We start from the raw sequence: 16,916 nt of genomic DNA, 5'->3' as shown, positions 1-16,916 counted from the left end.
TGCAGATCGCTCAAACTTCCTAGGAAGAGATCCATTTGAAGTGTTTTTCAAAAAATTCAAAATGGCGGAAAATCTATATAAACGGAAGTTATGGGTTCTTGAGGCAAATGTGTTCCTCATGAGGAGAGGCATCTCTGTGCAAAGTTTCATGTCTCTACGACATACGGGGCATGAGATATGCATACAGGTTGGACAGGAGGGGGTGAATAATGATAAAGCAAAGTGATGTGGAAACAAGGACCAGAACTTTTTGGCATACAGCTACATATCCCTAGACGAAGTTACAGTTATGCTCAAAATATAAATCAAACCCTTGATGGACATTCACACTTTCCTCAGTGAAAATATATTTCTTTTTAATACTTATTTTATTTCCAGGTTTCCACAATATCAAACGTCTTCCTCCAACCAGAGGGACAAACCAGAGGGACCCTGCATGTAATTGTAATTGCATTTAAAGAGCATTTTCCATGTTACATTTAAATTGTTGTTTAATAAATACAAATGTATTGTAGCACGTGTCACATGGTCTTCTGTAAATGTGTTGGTATGACTACATAACTTGTATGCTGCTGTAGTTGTCATCCTAAAGCCTGAAACACTTACAGTTAAATATTACTGTGAGTATTTTGAGGTTTAAAACAGGTTTTAAAATCTGTGAAGGTGAAAAGACCCTCGGAAAAGGTTTAAAAGTTAAAGTTTTTCAATAAGTAAGATTTTATATGCAGGACTTTTGCTTGTTTGATTAAGTAATTTTCTTAAGTTAAGATTTTCCTTTAAGTCTGAGATAAGGTTTACTTGGATTTTTTTTTTTTTTTTTTAAATGCTTGCCCTAAACATTCTCAAGTCTTCTCCTTAAGGTTCTCTTAAAATGTTAACTTAAGGATTTGAGTTTCTCTCCTTATCTTGGTCTTACACTTAAGGAATCACTTAAAGTTTGTTAAACCGTTGCACAAAAAAACACAAAATACCTCTGACTCCATCTTAACTGTGACATGGCTGAGTTTATGGATGAATGAGAAAAATTAAGGCATCCCAAAAAGAGTGTTCCATGACCAGGAGAACCTGATGGACGCGGTTAATGGCGAGCAACTGATTTTTCACTTTAAATTTTACCAGAATCATTGTATGATTGTGACCGTCTGGAGTTGGATCACTCAACTTTCCAAAGCTGTTCTCTTCCGGCCCCTTTACAATTAATGATTGATCTGTGGTTTCATGCAACAGGATCTTTCCAGTCAGTTATTGGTGAGGTTTTTCATGTAAGTGTTAAGTGTCATTATTTGTGCGGCTGGCCCCACAGTACACTTTGTAAATCTGCTGCCATGTTGATGATGGTGGATGTGATGTGTTTTAAAATACTCTCATTTCATTTAGGAAAAGTCTTGAAACCGTCAGACTGCACTGAAACGTGAGATTATCTCAGCTGTTTAGTTTTTTAAATCTCTGGTTTGAATATTAAAGCCATGTGTCACTTTTCTAACCAGCAGCTGAAGTGAAAGTCTTCTGATGTCACCTGAAGTCAGCCGTCTTAAACTGGATCTCCCACATTCTCCTGTGACTGGAGCTGTGATTGACGGGCCGCCTTAAATCAATGGCAGTCTGTTATCGCAGCAGAGCTGACGCTGCCCTGAGGCAGGAAGTGACACGTCAGGTCTTTAACTCGAAGAGGAAGTGCAAATTATTTGCAGAAGGAAAAACGTAAACATGTCAGAATTGTTGGCATTGTTTACTGGAGGGCACGGTGCTGGGCTGTGAGCACAGGTCCCACTAGAGGACGCGGGGCCCTCATGCCAGCCTCATGGAGTCTGTTTCTGACAGTGAGGTCAGAAACATGCACACTCAGAGCCCCTCCACAAAATGGGTCTCAAAGATTAGGTACAAATTAAGGTGTTGCTTCAAGGCTTATGTATTTTCAGTTTTTAATGTTTCTAATTACTATTAATTAAACTAACAGCTTTTGCCTCTGCAGGTTTCAGGCCCCGGGGCTCTGGTTGTAGTTCAGTAACAACGTAAACAGAAGCAGTAATTAATTAAATATAACTGGCTAAAACATCAAAATAGTGTCTCTATGTATGAAGAGTTCTGAAAAGTTTTTTTGGCACGTCATTTAAAACATTGTTGGTGTTTTTAAATCAGGGCGACATTTTGGCACACGCACACACTGTAACATTTGGGAAAGAGAATGTGCTAGAGGGGATGACAGCTCCACGCAGCGTTGAAGTCTTCGAGTTTCTGGATGACTCATCTTGGCATCTGAAGTCGGGGCAGGTTCTGAACAAGAGTGTCACTCTCCCTGACGCCGGGTGCCAAGTTTCAGGGCTGTGACCTCGGGCCACATGCTTGTTGGACCGGGACAGTGAATCAGAGAGGGGCGAGGGGGCAACTTCATGTTCCCAGACCCAAAGTGCAGAGATGAGATTTACTAAAGCGTCGGACTGCTTGGAGACAGAAGCATCTTCTTTTTCTCTTTATCTCACTTCCTCTCATGCATGTTTACCATCGTCTCCTCAGATAAATAAAATGTCGAGGTGAGTGTTTGAAGAACTGCGTTCTGACCTTTCTTCTAAAATGTGCAGAGACCAGATTTCTCAGTGCACCGTGCATTGTGGTGGGTATGTGATATTAATTCTTAAAGTCCCTCAGAGCAGAGAGGTTTGGTGTAGAATAAAAGATAAATATCAGAGACATCAGGTCGAGAACTGTAAACACAAAACGTTTAGTACACTGTAGCTTTTTCTTGCACATTGAGGTAGAAGAAATGTATTTATTAAGACCTAAAAAAAATCCCTCAAAGTAGAAAAGAAAGAAAATACAAAGTGCAAAGTAGCACATCTACAAGCAGGGTGTAGTTTCACCAGAGGTGGAGGAAGTGTAGCATAATGTAAAAGTTACAAAATAAAAGTCCTGCATTGCTAATTCTATTCATTTTTATTTATTTTTTTTTGAGAGCAAAAATGAGCATAAAATGTTTTCAGAAATATAAATTAGCTTATTGTTTGACTGTAATCCGTGATTGTTTGTTTACCTGCCAGCCGCCATTGTTTCACACGGACCAGTCCACATTACATCACCACCAGCTGGAGCTTGGTGCATTCTCTTTTCTCTGGTCATGTAGCACCAGTGTAGCAAAGTATTTGCATCATTCTATAGGCTATTTCTCCTAGTTTAACCCTTCTTTATGTCAATGAAATACTCCTTTAACATAACCCCTCCTCTACTAAACAAAAACACACAGCACACAGCATCCGTGTCATTTCGTTCATCCACTGTGTGTGAGGGTCGAGTTTGCTCCATCCCACACACTCTCTGAGCTCTTAAAGTCTAATAAATACAAGACTAAAAATCTCTGTTAAATGGAGAAACATCCCCCTGCAGAGCCGGAGAGCCACCATTTTAGACGTGTGCATGCGTGACTATCTATCTGCACAGACAGAGATTGCTAAATACATATTTTAGATCATTGTTGTAGAAATAACGTTAGCCTTGGGTTCACAATTGCTTGATTAAAGCAGAAAACGAAAACTTTTCTACTACCTAGTACAGTAGCTTGTTACTAGCTTGTCTATTTCCACTTTAAAATGTTTATTAAAAATGTTGCCGTCTGTTGATGCTTTGACTTGAATTAGTGCTAAAATGGATGGTCCGGAGGAATAAGACCATCCGTCTGGAGGACAGGGGCACGAAACCCCCTGGGGAAAAATATGAGAAGTGGCCGGGCTCTAAGCCTCTGGAGCTGCCAGCGAACCCTGCTGACCCAAGCTGCTCCTCCACTAGAAGAAGCGGAGGGAGAGCAGGACGTCGGCGAGTTCTGTCTGCCGCCACTGGCATATTTTTTGTGATGTGACAAACTCATTACACTTATTTATTTTTGCTTTACACTGACTTTAAAGGTCATTCTCTGCAGTGGAGGTTTTTAAAGTTTTCACATCGCATTTCCAAAAAATGCTCATTCGTACATGTGTTAAGGTGAGCTCAGAGAAACGTTCCCTCTTCAGCAGCTGAATGTGAAAACAGTCTTCTAGCATCAAACTCTGCACGCACATTATTCTGCTCAGTGGAGCTAAAAACATCCAACTAACTATAAGAAAAACATATCTTTGAGCAGAAGGGGTCTTCAAGGTTATTACTTGTACAATAGCAGTCTTTACCGCTGTCATATAAACATTCAAAACCAAACCAAAGCATTTATACTTTTCCCCTGTGGTTGGTTTCACTGCACGGATCTTTGACACCAGGACAAAACACTGTGACTGCAGCCTTTCAGTGTTTAGAAGAAGCACCTGCTCCGTCCACTCCACAGTCATCAGATAATAGTGAGACAGTGTGAGGGAGAAGTGAAGAGAAGACATCGACATAAACTGAGAGACGGAGAGAGAAGAAGAAGAGAGAGCAGCGCTGGCTTCAGATCAGCAGGGATGGTGACTGAACAGAGGTCTGGTTCAGCTACTGGCAGCCCCTCAGGGACAATCAGACGGAGACATGGCCCAGATCCCAGCTCTCCTCCTCCTCCTCCTTCCCTCCATTTCCTCTCTTTCTCTGTCAGTAGAGTCACTATCTAGACCTTCCATGTCCTCCCATTTGAAGCTCTGGCCAGGATATGGGATCCGGGGCTCGCTCTTTTTATTTCTTTCCTGCCGGCCTGCTGGCCGACTCGGCCTCAGAGCCACAGCACACAGGACCCAGTGATGGCCGCCCGGCTGCCCTCTCAGTCCACTATGCCCTCGTCCATAGAAAGGGAGTCATTGTGCCTGCTGTGTGTCCCAACAATAAGCAAGTTAGTATGAGCCAAGTATTCCCACTGGATTGAGGCGGGGGGGCTCTGGCGGAGGGACCCTGCTGCTGCTCCCTGAATCCGGCCCCATCCATCAGTGTCTGTCCCCTCATCTCCGGGTGCACTGCTTTCACCCAGTCCTCCTCTGGTGGTCATCATTTCAGCTGGGACTGCTGTCCTGTCCTCATGTCCCTGCTCACCCTTCCTGCAGTGGACACTGTGGACAGGGTCACTTCCAACACATGCAGAAAACACTGCACAATTTACTACAACTATCCCCAGTGATGTAACATACATGCGTACATTTACTAGAGGACTGTGCTTCAGTGCGATTTTAAGGTACTTGTACAGTATTTTAGTATTTCAGTTTATCCTTCTACTTCATCTCAGAGGGAAATATTTTACCTTTTACTCCACTACATTTATTTGACAGCTATAGTTATTGGTCAGATTGTTTTACATAAAAACATAATGAGTTTATGAAAATGCCAGAAACAAAAACGGCAGAATTTGAATATACAGAGATAGATATTTGGTTGGTGAATGTGGTGGCTCAAATTCAGCCAGCGTAAGCCCCCCAGCACCAGGTGTCACAGCGGGCTGGTGGCCTTTAGCAGCACCAGGTCTAACCTGTGTAATGGCAGCAACAGAAAGTTTGCCGAGCTGGTGGGGAGTCAGGGCTTTCGATTCTCTCTCTGAGCTGCAGCCGTGAACCCGGCTGATATTGAACCGTTTCATTTCATTTATTGTCACACTCTCTTTTAGAGTCTTTGTTTGATAAGTCTGTCTTCCTTTTTTGGGTTGCTTTGCAGTGTAGGAAGCTGTTGCTAATGCTAGCATAATAACTTCCTCTGCAGGATGCTCCACCATTGAATCTGACTTTCAACGGAGTATGATAACTCTGACAATGGAAGGACGCTGTCAAGATGTGCTCTAATAATCAAAATATGTGAGTTTGGCTGAAGTGTGACAGAAAGCTAAGAGGCTCAGTGTTAAAGGAAAAGGCGCTATCCCACATTTTTTAAAAGACGACATGAAAAGACAACAATGTGTTTGTCTGTCTCTCAGTACCTTCTGACTTCCACAGCCTGACTGTGACTATCAGCACAAAACTTACTCGTTCATGCTGAAAGCCTTAAGAATTTTAAATGTTAGCCCCTTTAACGCTTACTGTTCAAGGTGGAAAAATTATGCTGCGTTGCCGCTTTGCTGTTGTATATGAAAGGTGCGCTTGTTGAATGGGGGAACAGAGTTGTCTCGCCTCTGAGCGTTGAAACAGTCTGTATAAACAGGACAGCTGGCAGGACGAGATCATGGGCGACACGGGTGTGACGTTTTGACGACATGTTTTGCATGCCGCGGAAGATTTAAAAAGTAGCTGATAGCAGTTAGCAGCTAACTCAAAGAAGAACAGTGCTCAATAATGTCCAAATTTGGAGACCAGTCAGGTCCAGGACGGAATCAGCCGACATATAACAAGGACGATAAATAATTATTATTGACATGTTATGCCAGTGTTATTCTTTATGAAATGCTGACGACATGTATGTTATCTGTCACACGAGAAGCTAACGCTGCTGTGTTACATGTTACGCCTGTCATGCCTCTTTTCATTCAGCGATGCCGGCATGCTGTCTAAACTCAGACACAGGAGTGGGATGATGCTGCCGTCATTTGTTCTAAGTAAAAATGCAAAGAAGGGACTTCGTAGAGGCTCTATAGTGACATCTCCGTGTGAAAAGGGCTTCAGTCTGTTGTTACTCAAACAGGAGGAAATAGTGCATTTGTTGGGGACTATTTTCAGTGGTGGATTAATCCACATTTGGTGCTGTAGTGAGTATTTTTGGCAGCAGGACGGTGTATGTGGGGCTGAGTCATAATAAACTACAGTGTGTGTGTGTTCATGGTGATGAGGAAACACTCGTCAGTGCGGCTCACTGGTGTGTTTTTAATAGTTATTGGACAACAATGGAGCTTTCATTGGACAATGGACATTTCTCTGGGTTTCCCCCTGAATACTCTTTCAGTTTCCTCAGTTAGTGCAAAGACAAGTCAGGTGGATTAGAGACTCTGAATGTTCCACCGCTGTAGGTATGAATGAGTTTATCTGCATCTGTGATTATGAGCAACTTGTCCTGATTGTCACAGTTGGCTCCAGCCCACTGGCTGTGTGAACAGGATCAGGCAGGCAGAGAAAATAAGTGTCAATCAAGTGTCACCTCGTACTGGAGAATGGCTCAGGTGAGATTAGTTCAGCCTGGCTCAACGTACAGTAACTCAGCCAAATGTGTATATTTGCAGCTCTGTGTTCATAATCTAATGAGCAGTCACTGAGCTAAAGATACTGATACACACTAGTTTCAAAATTTTAAAAATGACTGTCCCCTCCTCACAATGACACCTTTAAATACAACTAAAACCCTCAGCGGACTCTTTTACCTGATCAGAATGCAGGAAGTAACACAGCTGACACTTCGCCTTACTTTACAACTTTACCTTATTATGTTTCAGGTGTGTGAGACAATCAAACAATAGACAGCTGGCATACCTGCTTGTGTTTCTGGCCCAACTGCTCATTTAAGTTTCATGCTCAGTGTAGGATCGACTTCAGCAGCTGCCAAGAACTACAGACTGAGAGCGCTTCTGTGTTGCACGAGCATTGACGATACGCACAACAGGCAGTGTGACTGTCAGTGTTGAGCCAGTTTCATGTCAGTGCATGTTTATCATTCATACTGCACAGAAGGCAAAGAAGGACGGAAATTAAAGTCACAATGACATGGTTTAAACAGAGCCCAGAAACAATGTGAAGTAGTTTCACTCTTTAACATCGAAACAGAACTATTAAATACGCTTCTTTTAATTTACATTGCTTGAAAGATTTTGTGTGTATAAAAGTACATATGCAATGATCATGTGTTGAAATGCTTAGAATAACTGACGCTTATATTTTCCCGACAAACGACCTCTCATGGTTGGACGTTTTTTACAGACTAGTAGTTACTAGAAGAAAATCTTAGAGATGTACATTTCAGGAAACTATGATTACTTTACATTTGCACGTTTCATACAACATTGCTAAAGTGATGTGAGCTGACTTTGTCATCTGGAGGTGGAGGGGAGAGGAATTTGCGAATCCCGGGATGGTAAAGGAATGGCCCGCCTTACTCCACATCTGACTGGCCAACACATTCTCCCTCTGACCTTGTCACATATCGATGTTTGGTCACGGACCTTCCACGTCCAGATACAATGTGCGAGGTACCCGTATCAAGTTATGCCTGTTACATGAATTGTCTTCTTTCACAATACACTTATGTTTTATATAAACTTTAAAAAAAAATAAAAAAAAAATAAAAAAAAATTTCACAGGAAATATACAGTTTGCATACAGTCTCTTTCAAAATAAAAGCACTACGAAGGTATACCAACGCAAATTCATGTTTTTATTTCTCCAACAACTAACGCACGTTGTTGGGTTTAGGAAAAAAGAACATGGGACGCAAACATCACTGTCCTGGGTGAAAGTTGGTGTTTGTTGGACCTATCCACCACTAATCCCGCCCACTCAACCCCGACTCTCACCACCTTAAAGAGGCAACAGATAGGATTCAGTTTTTTTTAACATGACGCCACTTAGCATCAGTGGTGTTGCGTCACACTGTTGCAACGACCAAATTGACCGTCGGGATCAGAGATAATCAATAATATGACTCTATTAGACTCTCTAAATTAAATAAAATGTAGGCTGTAAAGCCACCAGTATACCTCTATGTATATGTAGAATGAGAAGGTGTGTGGACACTCTACTAAATAAATGAGTAAAGAGACCGAGCAACAATTATCAGATTTATCTGAAGAAAAAACAAATAGTAATGCAAATAATTATAGCAGAATGCACAGTACCAGTACAAACAGCTCACAGTAAATGATACCAATATGTACAGTACCAGTACAAACAACAGTAGACACAGTGGAATTATACCAATATGCACATGTAAACAGTCCCCATTCTAGAATAAACGCTACCGTATGGAAACCATGCGGCCGGTTGGAGCTCAAATTGAATGGGAAACAAAGTCCAGTGTTCACTTAGCTGGGCGTAACTTAGCTGGGCGATGTCCGTGGATAGCTGCCTCCGTGAGAAGAGAACAGAAGGAAGGGAGGGGGGTATCACTGTCCGAGGGCTGCCGTAGAATGGCAACCAGGATGTCAGCCGACCAACACTCGCTACCCGCTCCCTGGTTGCGGCGATTTGCGATGCTGGCCAGCTAGGAATGAACTAGCAGCCAGTACAGTACAGTCCTCTCTGGTCTAGCTAACATTTAGCCGTGTTACTTACTGATCCATTAGAAAGAAAGCTAGCTGGACATGGGTTTTGAAGCCTCTTTGGTCACGGAGCTCCCTCCATCTCTTGAACGCCTGACTGAGGTTTACTCTTGTTTTTCCTCTTCTTTTATCACTCTCCTTTTTGCTCTTCTTTGCCTCCTCACACAGAGGAGCTCCTTTTCTTTTGCTAGGCCGTTTTTCACTTGTCTCCAAACTTTGCCCAGAGTTATAGTGTGTGCAGTCATTGTCATGTCTTGCTATCAGTGCCTACAGTGTCAAACAGTGAACAGTTTTTTTTTGAGTTGCACTTTTTATTTTTCTGCCAGTGTTCAGCAGTCACAGTGAGAAATCAGCTGCAGACGAGACACAGTTAGAGTCTAATTTCTACATTCACGGCAGCAGGAAAACAGACCAGAAAACAGTGCGGCCACAAGACATGTAGTGTTTTCACTAAAGCGGTACAACTCTCACTTTGTATATACGAGGAGAATATGTTCATACATTACAACAGATAAACAGAAAAGTAAGACTTTCAGGGGGGAAACTTCAGCTCAGTAGAGCAGTAGGTGGAGGAGAAGGTGGGGGTCGTTGTTTCCAAGCCACGTCTCTGGAGTCCCCCATAATCACTGGCTAATGACGAGCTTCCTTTCAGAGGGGAGATTATCTCCACATGACATCTCCATCTCTGTTGATCCGTCTCAAATTTAGACACGGGATTGGGATTTGACACATGACAAGACAGTAAGAAAAAAACAGAAGATCTCTGTGGGAAAGACGGGAATTAGTCTGAGTGGGCGGAAGTTCGCTGAATAGATCAGCCTCTCATTGGGCGAAACGAGCCACCTGCTGAAGTCCCGCCCTACCACCTCCGGTTGCAGTTTTCAACACGTCCTTTACTAACTTTTGCGGTGTTTGATCTTGCGGGGATGTAGCCATTTTTCTGCCATGGTTTGCATCCTGTAGGCGATATTTTTGTGGGCGTGTTACACCAAAACCTGTTTCGTCCCAGCAATATTTTTGCAAGCGCACCGTTGCTGTGGCACCGCCCAGAACGACTGTGATTGGTTGAAAGAAATACAAGCAGCCGGGGCGTTTTTTTCTCCAATCTTAAAGTGAGAGTAGGCCCAGCCAGACCTTTCTTTTCTTGAGAAAGGTCTGGTGAGCGAGACTAGACTAGAGCGAATTGACATCTGAAATTCCCCCTGTGGATGACAGGAAACTGGGTGACAACTTCCTCCTTCTTCTGCTGGTATGACGTTCAGCAGAATATATAACACCATAAAAAGACCTTTAAAAGCACTGTGGGGTGAAAAATATCTAATTGCTAATGGTCTGAGTTGCTGTCAAGGTTTCAGCATCACCAAGTCATTAGTGCGGTGTTCACACTTTAAACAGATGTATTTCACACATTCATGGGTCTAATTTTATTTTATTTTATTCACAGCTGCAGCAGATCATAGAGATGAATCAGGAACTTAGAAAATACTAGATACTAGATTTTCCTTATTCAAACAAATATGGATTTCCAAGTTTGTCCAACATGGTTTGAATCATTTTCCTGAGAGTAAACGTTGGAAATAAAGGCATGTCATTAGGGCTGTCAGCGTTAACGCTTTATTCAAGACACTGAACTTTTGAACGGCTCCTTTGACTTTACAAAAGTCCCAGTTGACAAGTCAAAAGTAATCTGCACCTTGTGTCAAATGTAATTAAAATATAACTACAGTGCTTTAGTTTGAGCTAACACCTATGAACTGAGCACACAGGTGCGGCTAATCAGACTGATGTCAGAGGGCAACTACATCACCAAAGCTGGCAAAGCATTATTTTGGAGTGAGCGAATCACCACAGACCTGTGGATGAAATTAAATCAAAGAAGTTCACTACAGTGCTGATAATGTGTGGAAACTGACTGCAGACCTGCATTTTAAGTCGTGTGTGATTTATCCTGGCTTCATGTCAGTAGAGAAAAACTCCTCTAGCTGCTAATTTATACCACATAAAATACCATAGGCTTGTGCTAATAACTTTAGCATGTTGTGTTTGTGAGGAAAACGTGTCTTGTATGAGAGAATGAATTTGGCGGTGAACCTTGTGAGTTGTAGTTGAGCCAAATTTTGTAACATTAGCTTTGTTAAATGTTGCTGTTGTTCCTAGCTGCATATGATTGGAGGAAAACTCTGCTAGCCATTAGGCTAATTTATACAATGTAAAATGCTGTGATGTTAGCATGCTGTATTTGTGGGGAAAATGTGTCCAGCAAAAGACAAATGTTTCATCTGTGAATCTTGGGAGTCATAATATAGATGATTTGTGTACTTGTCTCTATTAAGCCATGTATACTGCAGAGTGACACAGACACACCACCACACAAGTATAAATGTATTAAGAGGACATCTTTAGGTTTGCATGGTGTAAACAACTGCACTTTCTCATCTGGAACAGTGTAATCCTTTAAAAAATCAAACAAATAAACACTGATTTCACAGAAGAAGAACTCTGAAGTCTTCTCTAATCTCTAAGTCATGTTTCTAAGACCTCACTGTTGTAGCAGTGCAGTGATTTGAAATAAATAAATCTTAAAGTCAAGATCATAAAATAAACTTATTTGCATTCATTTGATTCCCACTTAAGACACTCTGGTAAGAATTGCTTCGTCTAGTTAAAATGGACATCAAAACTGTTTTGAAATGCAAAATAATTGAATTTTAAATGTGCGATTAAAAATGTTATTAATCTTGATTTTATAAATGATCATTTGACTGCCCTACATGTTCTTTATTTAAACTAAAAACACTATAATGCGGTTTATTATTTATTTTCAGGTGTTGTAAGTCACATGTGGGAATACAACACATCCCTGAAGTCACCACACGGTTATACGCTCTCATTGTAACCAGCGAATGTCGATCGTGCAACATTTGACCCAAATAGGGACTTAATAACCTCATTCTGGATGACCAGGCTGGATCAGCGTCCGTTAATCCTGAACGCCACATCTGGGAGCTGAGAGGGCCCCATATCCTCGCTCTGCTTTTCTGGGATAAACAGACCGAGAGCTGAGAGATTTGAACTCTGAGCATCGACTCTGTGTAAGATTAACACGGGGCTTTGGGTTTGAGTCCTCTGCTGTTTGGGTTCTGTTATTAAACATGTAACATCGTCAAATTAAATGACCTGAAATATGAGTGTGTATATTGTCAGAGATTTTCAGAGCACCTCCACTGTCAGACTGTGAGGGTTCATTTTGTGCAGAGAGCAGAATGTGTAGCTTTAATGGGTTTTGACAGGGGGTGCCAAACTCCTTCATTTGAAGGAGCTCGACCACGTTAGACCTCATCTGATGAGACTCCTGTCAGAGTAAAGCGGTGTAAGATTATGTGATAGGTTTGAGTTTCTGTAAAAGCACAGAGGAAGAAAGGCTGTTAGCTCTTTGAATAAGACACTTATTGTCTCAGTGTGATGACTTACTGAGCTGGAATCAGTGAAACTACTCAAATAATCAGAAAAAATATGACACTTGTGTACGCTTAAAGAAAACTGTGCAGTATTTTACTAAAAAATAATGTATATATTATGACCCTCTCTCGTTCGTGGTGTTTATGGGCGTGTGCCCCCACAGTGCTCAGGTGAAGTCAGGGCTTTATAAAATGTAGTGACCAGACGACAGACCATGAGCAGCAGCAGGCATCCATGAGTCACAACGCCAAAGAAACAAATATAGATGTGGTTCAGACTGTGGGTAATACATGCTCCACACTACAGGTACTGCACACCTGCAGTGTTCTTTCATACAGACGTGTTGGCAACGCTGCCGGATGAGTAGCGCTCCAAAAAATGTCCCTATCTAGATCAAGTGTTTGGTTTGTCTCTTCTGGGCTACTGTAGAAGCATGACTGTGCAACATGGCGGCCTCTTTAGAGGAGGACCTGCTCCCTATGTAAATATGAACGTCTCATTCTGAGGTTACGAAAACACAGTGATTCTCATTATCAGGGGATCAAACACGAAAGAAAACATACTTATTATATCCTACATATCCTGATACACACTGGAGCTTTAAAATAAAAACTGGGTGAGACAAGTGACCTCCAAATGCAGCTAGAGGCTCATTGGTGTTAACTGTGGGACTTAGTAGTTTGTTTGGAGACAGGAGACAGATTATTTATGGACATTTCACTGAGACATGAGTTAATTTTCTGGGGTCATGAAATAATACATAGAATTAGTGAGATGAGGTGATTTATAAAAAGTGTGTCTTCAGTAAAATGATCCAAATTGTGTTTTAAATAATTACTTTTATTTACTTATTTTAAATATCTTTATTCACCTTTGTCATTTTATCAGTGCACGGGTCCCTGGAGGTGCCCGAGCCCCAGTTTGGGAACCACCCACTGGCTTATTTTATAGCTTCAGAGCCCGACAAATGCTGTTGTCAATCAACTGTGTCAGGACGCACCTCCTTTCCAGTTGGGAGCTCACCGGGGCTTCGCATCTGGATTTTTACGCGTCGGTCGGTCGGTCGGTCCACGCCCACTAGACTGCCCGCTCCCCCCGCTGCGGCCCGCACACACTCGGCTCAGGGCTTCTGACGGAGGAGACCTGTCGTCCTCTCCCCCACCTTTCACAGCTCCTTCACTTTGTCAAACCTCTCTCTTTTCCTTTCAATGGCCGTGCGTGGCGTGATTTGCACTCAGCAGCGCAATAGTTAATGAGTGCCGGATGCGCCCTCACTCCAGCAGACCGCTACAGTACGAAGATGGCGTCGGAGGGAGCCAGCGGAGAGCAGCCTCCTCCGGTACAAACACTGGCAACCGCCGTGCTGGGAAGTGTCGACACGGTAAGACGTGAATGTTGAACCGGGGAAAGTGAAGCAGCGCGGGGCTGTTTTCAGCGGGGTGGTTGTTGGAGGAGTCGCGGCTGGAGAGACGGAGAAAATACGGTGCGCATCTATTTCGCACAGGCTCGTGAAGCAACAGCGGTGGGCAGCGGGAGCCTCGCGACAGTGTCTGGAGAAAAACAAGGAGATCGTGCTCGGTGTGAGGAGATAAATGAGCCTGACGTGTTTTACAACAGGCGCAATGTGGTGTTTTCTTTACTGTGAACGTTACAGTGAATTCTTTTGTTCGCCTGTGCCGCTGCTCCAACATTCATCCCGCTGCTGTAACGTTATCCTGCGGCTCTGTCTGCTCAGGTTGTTGCTCAGATATCTCTCAGTAAATGGGTTAATACGCTGAGACTTAAAGAGAGCTGTTTCTCTCATGTTAAATCTGACATTAGAGGCTTTTTATCTGGATTGGTTTCCTGAAAACATTTTATTCCACCTTCTTTATTCCCTGGAGGAGGTGATATATATTCACCTGGCTGTGGGCTGATTGTGGCAAGGAAATGGTTATTTACTGAAGTGGTCCTCTATAAATCAGTCCTACATGGAGCCTCACAGGCTTCCATAGCTTGTACCAGCTCACCTTACAGAGCTGTGAGTCCCTCCGCACTCATCCCCAGACCAGATGACTCAAGGCATTTCTTTGAAAGTAGTCCTTTTGTTGTTGACACACACATAGTTGTGATTTGTCACAGGTTGCAGTAGCAGCATGTGAGCCGGGGCAGCGGCTCGCCATCCCTCTGTGCACACTGATCAATCTGTTGCCCCGGCTGCCGGGATGTCATGAAACCTATCCCTCCCCTCAGCTGGATCCATGATGCAACCTGTCAGACTGCTGCTATCGACCTGACAGCAGATGCAAAATGGGCAGCGACGCTTCTGCCACTTGTTTGTGTTTTCTTGAACTCTGAGCAGCACGTCCAGAAAAGTGCAATAAGCACCTCTGTGGACGTGAGATTGAAGAGGTAGGCCGGTGGAGATGTGTGGCGGTGCTGGAATAGAAAGCAGCCACGGTCCCTGAGGTGGGTGGGTGGTAGCGTGGGTGTTGAGGTGGGGGTGGGCTTGAGCGGTGAGCTGAGGAGATGGTTGAAGAAGAGCTGCAGGGGGTGGATGGAAGGCAGAGGCAGCACGGTGGTGGTAGTGGAGGAGGAGGAGGAGGAGGGGGGTGGAGGCCCTGTTCACCAGACACCTTTCTAAATTGGTCTTAATTTCAGTGACTCAGCTGGCATAGCTGGGAGTACCGTGTCAGCCACCCCCCCCCCCCCTCTCCTGAGCGCGCTCAGAACTGCCTCGAGGCTGCTTTACATTTAGCGTTGAGGTGAACAGGTGCTTCAGAGACATGGGAGCCGGGCAGCCTCCTCAGCTCAACCGTCGCTCTGCCAGCGCACTCTTCCTTCTCCAGGCTGCAGCCAACGAAAGAGGGCTTCCGCCTTCGCGCCCTCCCACTGTCACCCCCCACCCCCACCCCCCACCGCCGCCACCATCATGCCTGCCGTGGTTAAATAAAGCACTTTGCTCTTTGCTCACCCCGTCAGACTCTGTGTTGTTGGCCCAAAGTGGGGGGAAGTTTCTTGTTTGTGAGGACTGTGAAGGACCGGCCCTTATGGTCCACAGAGGGGTCAAAGGTCAGCGAAAGGCACTCGGCTGGTCACCTCCCACTCGTTTACCTCAGGACATGTTAGTGTGGTGCACGCTGAAGTTAAAGGGACACATTCTGTAGATAATGAGTTTTGGTGAGAGTGGCGGATGTGGCACGAGTCCAAGAAACACGAGCGGTCAGATGATGAAGACGTTTATTTGGTTTAACGTTCAATGTTTGCAAATAACTAACGGCTAAAATAGCTCCTGTAACTCAAAGCTGTCTAATCACCTGTTGTTGGCCCAAAGGCCCAAACAGTTTGAGCCTAATTAAAGGGGTTGTTGGATATATTACAGTGGGGTTGTTTGAGGTACTTCATATAAAGTCAGTGTGTGACATACGGTAGATGTGAGTCAGCACATCCCCAGTTTGGAGAAGCAGGCCTGAGTACTGTCACTGAATCTAAGTAGTGTACTGCTCTGGACGGGGGCAGCGGCAAAACGTATTTTTGCCACCTAAAAAAATCAGTATCCATTTGTTTGTGTGCTATATTTAGAACATTTTCACTGATTTACCGTACTGTCTGACAGTGATTTCTGTCGGGGAACTGAAGCTGCTTTATCGCTCTCTTCAAAATAGTAATAATACATTTTATTTATAAGTGCCTCTCAGGAGACTCAAGGTCACCTTACAGGCAAAGATAGAAAATAACAGGTGATTGAAAAAAGTCAACGAGATGAGGAATAAAGTAACATAACAAATAAATAATCAGCAATTAATTAATCAATCAGTGTAGATAGCGTGTGTGTGTGTGTGTGGGTAGATGGACGGGAGTCAAACTGAATAGGCTGTTTGAAAGAGATGAGATTTGAGGCCGGATTTAAAAGTGGAGAGAGTTGATGTTACGAATGTCCAGTGGGAGGAAGTTCCAGAGGTGGGGGCAGGGCGGCTGAATGCAGTAGACCCCATGGAGGTCAGGCGGGCTGGTGAAGACCTGACAGTGCGGGTGGGGGTGTGGATGAGCAAGAGTTCGGGGAGGTACAGAGGTGCCATGTTGAGGATGGCCTTGAAGGTGAGGAGTAAGATCTTAAAGTCATCGCTGTGTTGAACAGGGAGCCAGTGAAGCTGCTGAAGGACAGGAGTGATGTGAATTGACCTACGGCTAAGATCAGATGTCATTGAGAAGTAACCAAAAGGGCCTAAACTACGCATTGGAGGGATATATTCATCATTTTATTGTTGAGAAGGTCGATGAAAAGCTTAAATTACAAGCCAAAATTTACAGGTCACAGTGTACGCTTGTGAACCGCATCTGGTTGCCGTCACCATCAAAGACAACAAGTTAAAGT

The 16,916-nt window shown here is 43.6% G+C and overlaps 1 protein-coding gene across 1 annotated transcript in view; it reads left to right on the top strand.

Moving 5' to 3' along the window:
• The first annotated feature begins 13,654 nt into the window (after positions 1 to 13,654).
• cttnbp2 (cortactin binding protein 2) overlaps positions 13,655 to 16,916 on the top strand; it is a 154,585-nt gene continuing 151,323 nt past the window's right edge. The window contains exon 1 of the mRNA XM_050072839.1: positions 13,655 to 13,943. Coding sequence (XP_049928796.1) covers positions 13,815 to 13,943 — 129 coding nt within the window. The 5' untranslated portion in view covers positions 13,655 to 13,814. The remainder of the gene's footprint in view (positions 13,944 to 16,916) is intronic.

The sequence above is a fragment of the Epinephelus moara genome, chromosome 20 (assembly GCF_006386435.1).
Source record: "Epinephelus moara isolate mb chromosome 20, YSFRI_EMoa_1.0, whole genome shotgun sequence".
NCBI lineage: Eukaryota > Metazoa > Chordata > Actinopteri > Perciformes > Serranidae > Epinephelus > Epinephelus moara.
This window is presented reverse-complemented; position numbering and strand designations above follow the sequence as displayed.